Source organism: Mangifera indica, chromosome 5 (genome assembly GCF_011075055.1).
Source record: "Mangifera indica cultivar Alphonso chromosome 5, CATAS_Mindica_2.1, whole genome shotgun sequence".
In the NCBI taxonomy this organism is placed as follows: Eukaryota; Viridiplantae; Streptophyta; class Magnoliopsida; order Sapindales; family Anacardiaceae; genus Mangifera; species Mangifera indica.
This window is the reverse complement of record NC_058141.1, coordinates 7,873,222-7,880,537: the sequence shown is the minus strand read 5'-3', so window position 1 is coordinate 7,880,537 and position 7,316 is coordinate 7,873,222. Positions and strand designations below refer to the sequence as shown.

At 31.4% G+C, this 7,316-nt stretch overlaps 1 protein-coding gene across 5 annotated transcripts; it reads right to left on the bottom strand.

The window, feature by feature from the left end:
• Positions 1–697: 697 nt before the first annotated feature.
• Positions 698–6,913, bottom strand: LOC123215449 (membrane-embedded CAAX protease MroQ). Of its 5 annotated transcripts, none has more exons than XM_044635541.1 (10): positions 6,605–6,912; positions 6,435–6,526; positions 6,194–6,301; positions 6,004–6,086; positions 5,643–5,779; positions 4,771–4,820; positions 4,501–4,593; positions 3,397–3,488; positions 3,094–3,230; positions 698–976 (listed from the first exon to the last, which is right to left on the bottom strand). In XM_044635541.1, exons 1-10 carry the CDS (start codon positions 6,809–6,811, stop codon positions 932–934), a joined length of 1,044 nt encoding a protein of 347 aa, XP_044491476.1. In that variant the 5' UTR covers positions 6,812–6,912; the 3' UTR covers positions 698–931. The 5 variants fall into 5 exon arrangements, 4 of the variants coding, with proteins under 4 accessions (XP_044491476.1, XP_044491477.1, XP_044491478.1 ...); XM_044635542.1 differs by having other exon boundaries at positions 3,094–3,200; positions 6,605–6,911; XR_006502051.1 differs by having other exon boundaries at positions 873–976; positions 3,094–3,211.
• Between the last annotated feature and the right edge of the window lie 403 nt (positions 6,914–7,316).

The window sequence follows — 7,316 nt, the reverse complement described above, 5'->3', positions numbered from 1 at the left end:
TAGTGCTGAGCGAAGCTTTCTCTCCTGAAAGATTGGCCAACAAAAGGGCATTTGATGAGGCAGCATTTTAGAGATGTGTTTGGCTAACAAAGACGTGTTCGCTTAGTTGTCATCACTTCAAACGACCGATCTTATGAGATTTGTTACTTCAAGTTATCGATCTTCGTCACTATCTTATGAGATCCTAACGCGAACACGTCTTTGTTAACCAAATGCATCTCTAAAACGTCACCTCATTTGATGCTCCTCTATCAATCGATCTTTCGGGAGAGAGAGTAGCGCTCAATGTCAAAAGGGAGAGAGATTGAGCAGAAGACGACGACGACCAAAGATGGAGAAGTTGACTAGAAAAAGCAAGGAAAAGAAAATATAAGCCCTAAAAAGATATTTTAAGTTTTTGAAACTTAAATTGGAGGAAATTGTATATTCTCAAAACTAGGGAGGAAAATAAAATAAAATATTATTTTTTCAATATTACTAGTTAAATAACAATTATACCATTAAATTTAATAAATTCGGTTAAATTTAATAACTAATAAATAAATATTTGAGTTTTTAAAACTTAATAAATGAAAGTTTAACCGTAAACTAAACTTTCGGTGTGAATAAATCTTTTGGCCTAACATAAACTATAATTATCGTGTCAATCAACAGGAGATCAACACAGCTTAAAAGAAAGAATAATTAACCGACAAAATTCTGCCAAAGAACCCATCTTCTTTCTCCCTTTACTTTCATTCCAAGAATTCAATAATTAATGTTACATATTGACATATTTAAGCATTTTGTTTTCTCTACTTTTTGTATGAATCTCTAAAATGTATTACTGAGATTAGAAAAAAGAAAAAAGGATACACTGGGACTATTACTTGAAAAAAAAAAGCGCATATATTTGAAGCTCCATACTATTGCAAAATGAAGAAATTTGGCACTATGAGGCTGCCTGCAACAATTCCTTGAGATCATATCCTTGAAGCTGTTCACACAACAAAGCAAGAAAGAGTTTAGTAGTTGTTACAAGAATTACGGTTTTGTATCTACATAAAACATTATTATTGATGAGAAGAAAAAAAAAATTTGCTTCTAGACATGTCAAACCGGCAGGATTGCAAGCTGATCTAACCCAAAAGGACACAACCTGTACCGTAGCAAGCCATGTATATATATATATATATATATATATATATATATATATATATTCAAATTTAAACGACTCCTAGCTTGCTCATAGCCGTTGCCAAAAAGAAAAAAAAATTCTATAACAATTTTAAAAAAATATAAGTATCATAATACTTTCTAAAATATATCTAGACAAATGAAACTGAATTTTAAAAAATATTAGAATAAAATTCTTTTACTTTATACAACTGCCACTGTCTTAGATCCTAAAGTAAAAATATTAAGAGTAAAAAATTTATTTGACGTTATTAATTACTAACGTTGTTAATTGCATAAATGATGTTGAAAAATTTATATTGGAAATGCATAATATTTATAAACATTAATATGAAAAGATTAGACAAAGTTCAAAACAAAAAATAAGTTATGATAGTTTAGGCAAAAAAAAGCCACACATATGGTTACTCCTACACAAAGGTAAGTATCAAGAAATTACAGTTTAAATTATGGTGAGTTTTATAATTATATCAATATATATCATTATGCAAAAATTGTTCAACAAAATGGTGATGAGAATTAGATATGTTGGTGATGTGTTGGCCCTAGTTAATAAATATGGGAACAAAAACAAAATGTACAAAAATCATATAGATATAATACTATAAATGAAGAAAAATACGTTTATAAAAAAAGATCATAAAATTTATATACAAAAAAGATACAAAACGTGCATATACAAGTTTAGTACAACACATTGTTAATAATACATTTTTAAAAATATAACAACATCAATAATAATTTTAACACTTTCATAAATCTTTTAGTTAACAATTTAAATACAGAGTATCTAATTGACTATTAAACTTAATATAACATAATATATACTCAAGATTCAATCATTATTAAAAATTATAAGAAGAGGTTAGAGATTTAGATGATAAAAAATTGGATTTTTTCTTTTACATGGTTGTAACATTATGATAATTAATTAAAAATGCAATAGACATTTTCGCACTTTAAAAAATTCAAATAAAACAAAAAAAATGTAAAAAACAGCAAAAATACATATTTAATATGTTTTTTGTTCAAAAATTCCAAATCGTGTAATCAAAATGCAAATAATTCACATTTTTATTCACTAGGGTTTTGGCATGGTGGAAAGAAAAGACAGTAAGTTTTTATGTGCTTGCCGCCATAACCCGAGATCTATTAACCATTTCAGTGTCGATTGTAGCATTAGAATTTGCTTTTACTGCAGATGGATGAATGTTAGATAATAAACGATCTAATTTACACCCAAATATAATCCAAGTTATCATGTATATGAAAGATTTGGTCTAAGCTAATTTTAAATTATAAAATTGGGTCACAAAATATATCTTCAAAGAATTCAAAAATTTGGACATTGACGCTAAGTAAATAAATGATATATATATATATATATATATATATATATATATATATATATATATATATATATATATATATATATATATATACACACACACATATATATCATATTTATATTTATAATTGTATATTATGTAAATAAATTTATTTGTAATATATTATAATATTTTTTATTATGTAATTACGGTATTCATCCGTCACAAGTGAGATTTTCAATAAAATATTCAAAATACTGTTCTCAGTTCTAGTAATTAAAAAATAATTTGTGTTTAAATTTTTATAATAAAAAATAAAAAAATTTTGTTTAAACAAGCCGGCAAGCATTTAAGGCCAGCACGGCTCAACGTGAACCTATATGCATACATAGGATCATGTTGTGGATTTTATGTTTTTTCCATGCTAACCCAACCCGAAGGCCTGTAACTATGCAAGCATTCGGCTCGGCACAATCCGTAGGCCGAGAGGGTCGTGCCAAAACTAGCTTGGCGTGGTGTTCAACGTGGCCTGACACGACCCACTAATGCTTCTACTTGCCACCAAAGATCAGTATGTAAAATATTTTACCTGAAGAAAGGTAAGAAGTAAAATTACTCCCGAGTTCCAGAAAGCATGGATTGTGATGGGGGTTAGGAGGTTGCGAGTTTGAGCATATGAAAATCCCAAAGCAGTCCCTACAGAAATGCTAGAAGTTCCTTTAGTTTCTGAACAAATATTCGAAGTTAGCCATATTATTTATAGAAGGCAAACAATTTTCTTAAAGTTCAAGTTTCATTTAGAGAACTTAAAACCATGTTGATGTTTAATAAACTTGCGCTATGCACTTCATGGATAGTCTTTAACGTCAGTTCATGATGTACATACACTTACCTAGCACAAACAGCTGGGGAAACTCTCCAGGAGTGAGATGTGCAAATGCAAAGACAGCAGCACTGATGATAACGGCAATTGGTGTAGGAACCCTGCAAAAGAAATGTGATTGTGGGAAACATTGAGTAAATAGAGCAATGGTTAATTAAAATCAATAGGAAGTAAGCTCAAAGCATCCTCTCAGTTGTCACTGCATATAAATCCAATCAAAATTGTTAGACAAGATAGGGAAGTGCAGAAAAATGAAAAAAAAAATGATGAGGATAGAGCGAAAAAGATTATACACATAAATGAACAAGTTGACAGATACCATTCTACCATTTTCAGATCTTATATGATCAACAGCTTTAACCCAATTATTGGGATACTGAGACTGATGTTACAAATTTCTTTATCATTTTACTTTGCCAACTAACAGTTTAGTTTGCCAAATGTTTTTCCCACAAATTCTCATCCACTATTTTTTCTGGCTCTACAAACCTCCAATCAGGGTCAACAGCACTGCCTTCATAAACAAGACATATCCACACCAGCCACTTATCTCATCTTGTTCTCAATCAGACCAGCATCAAACTCTCAAACAAGCAATATTTTCATTTTGGTCCATCTTGTGCACTCATACATCCTCAAAGACACTTATCTGTTTCATCCCTACGATAGTATTCTCAGATTATATTCTGATTCACAAAGCAATTTTGTTTCCTATTGATGAATAGTACTAGTTGATGAGAGTTACTTCGCAAACAAAAAAAAAAATGTAAAGTCAAATTTAGTTTCATTATTCCCTCATCCAAGAAAATGCAACTGGATCTAGTAAAAAAAAGTTCAGTGCTTACAAGAAAAAACTGAATAAGAATAATTTTTCAAATATCCTTTTTTTTAGGGAATATGAAGAATTGTTTCAATATCTAATAAAAATAAACAAACGTCTATATTAAAAAAGATGAATCTGCTAAAGCTTTTCAGTCATCTCATGTAAGAGATTGGTTAGAAAGAAACCAACTTTCTTAAGTATGTTGAGCCATCAAATATCACCAGATCTTGGACAAAATAATGCATCACAAACAATTAAATTATTTATCAGATACCAGATAAGTAATGTACCACTTAGTCAGGGACACCATAAAAAACCCTCGAAAGACATTCTCCTCAAGAAGGGGTGCCAAGACACCTGTTATGCCCAGCAAGCAAGCAGTACTACGATGGAAACCAGTGTGATTACATAACTTTCTCAATAATCTAGATTTCCAAAACAAATTCAATCCAGAAAGTTCTGTAATAGCAAAATTAACTGTTCACGAGATGCATGTTTGATCAGTTAGGTAATTTACAGCCAAAGTAAAAAAGCATACAAAGACCTTTAGCATAAATTACCTAATACTTGAAGATCCAATCAATGGAAGCAACTGAACAAGGGCATCCGTCTGAAATCAAGTATAGAAATTATTACAGGATGCATTTTACAGTAAAGTCTTAAAAAGCTCAGATAACCTCAATGAAATGTACATCAAAATATCAGCCAATTTAATATTTTATAAGGATGGTAGACAGGGGAGCACTTAGTTGACTAGGGGCATTGCTTTTGTGAAAAAACTGCATTATTACAATAATATTGGTATCGGTTAGTATTACAATCATATTTCCATCAGTCAAGTTCACATGATTACATATCATTACTTTAATGTTTCACTTATACATAGAATTATCATTAACATTAGTTTTAGAGATTCTCCAAAGTTCCCCCCGACTTTCCATTTTCTCATAATATACCCCTTTCTGTAAATCATCGAAAGCAAGATATTAGAATAAAAATGATTTCCTTATCAATTTGTGTCAAAATACCAAAATGAACTGGATTCAGATGACAATTATTTTTATCTCAAATCACAATTTTGTTGTGAGATTTTTTTTTCTTTCCACTGTTTCGATTCCTACTCATAGATTGGTTATTCATTTTAACCCTATACTTGAATTGGTCGATGTTGCTGCATTTAGTTACTGATTTATCATTTATGCATGCTACAATTGGAGGATAAGATTTGTTAAGTTCCATTTATAATTCATATTTACAAGCTTGTATTTAGTTGTCTCACCAACACTTCAGCTACATGAGGAGATAAAACACTGCCCTACAAATATAGGCTCATGAATTTGTACATAATTTTCACTACTTAACCAAGGAAATTGCAAACACCAAATATATAGTTATCTTAAATACATTATGAAGTTGCAAGTAAATTTCTAACCTCTCGTTGTGGGGGGTTCTCACCATTAAACAAGGACATGGCAGCTCCTGTTAAAGCAATAGCTAAAATGGCTCCGCCAAGACCAATCCCTGCCCATAAAAGCCATCCTTTCTGTAGATTGAAAGGCTCCCTCAAATCTACATCACCATACTTCAATAATGAATCAAGCAAATTTATATAAACCCAACTTCTAATGACAGCTGATTATAGAAAGTATCAGCTGATAACAATGCTACAGAATCCAACAACACCAATGTATAAGAAGATTAAAAATAATATTGCACCAGCTATCAAAATAAGCCAATAATCAATGCATACAGGAAACAAAAAATAGAATAAACAAGTTTTCAGCAATCAATACCATATTGGAAGAAATCTTCAGGAAGCGGTTTAAAAGAGTTTGAAATGCCATATAGAACTGCAATCACAACTGCAGTTGTAATGCTGCCAAAACATGAAGTTCAATAATTTAATTGCAACAAAAAAGAGAAATAACATTCTAATAAATTTAAAATAATTAATGAATCCCATAAAAAACACGTGAGTCATACCCTTGATCCAAAAACAGTATCTCTGCCTTCTCATCCAAACTTAGTTCTTCAATTTTAACTCCTAAATAAGGTATAGCAGCTGTCTCTACCAATCCTGTCAAAACAAAACTGTCTGAACAAAATTTAAACTTCATGCCAACTCCAGAAGAAAATAAAATAACATATAGACATAACTTTTACAATATCAATACGAAACACAAATCATTGTTAAAAATTGTACAAGTTTAAAATTAAATGACACCTTAATCCACAAGCAAGCGAGGTTAGCGAAGCTGTCTGCCATCCCCATGGCACGTCCCATCGCTTAAGCACTGGCCAGTCCAATTTAGTTTCCTAGAATCAGAATTTGAGTTAAAATACTAGAAATGAAGAATAAAAAAAGAAATTGCAGCTGGAGTGTGAAAATCTTACATTGGCTTGAATATTTGGTGGCTTGGAGTCTTTTCCGGCATTGAAAAAGCAAGTTGGACCGAATCTTGGCTTTGACTTGAGACTACCAAACCTTGAAAGTGGGTTTGGGGTGTTAATAAGAAAGGTATGAGTTTGATTGGTTAAGGTTTTGGACGAAGAAAATTGGGAGAAACAGTAGAGGGAAGGTTGAGCTAGAGACCAAATCATTGTTTTAGTTTTACAAAGGTATTGAGTAGGGGAAAGTTTGAAGCTAAAGCTACGGTAAGCGGGCAATTGCTCTTAGCCTCTTACTATGTATGCGATAAGGCAAGAAATGCGCTGAGGCTATTTTAACAGGCCGACTAAAGGCACGTGTCCTGGGACCCGACCCAAATAATGTTATCAGTTACCCGGTTGGATTGGATCGGTTGGGCCGGTCCAATTGTGACCTGAGACAAATCAAGTCTGTCCCTTGGTTATTGGATTGGAATGAACCGTGGTCCAAATGTTGAAACAGTTCTGATTCGCGTTAAAGCTGGGTGCTGATGTTGTACTGATGTACCAGGAAAAAATGGCCAAGGTATTCCCCCAAGTTTTAGTGCGGTTTGAAAATCATATTGTGGGATTTAAAAGATCAAAAATTTCACTCATAAACCAATTTATGTTAAAATAGATAAAGATAAAATAATCATTTCATTAAAAATATTAAAAAAATATAAAATTTATTATGTTT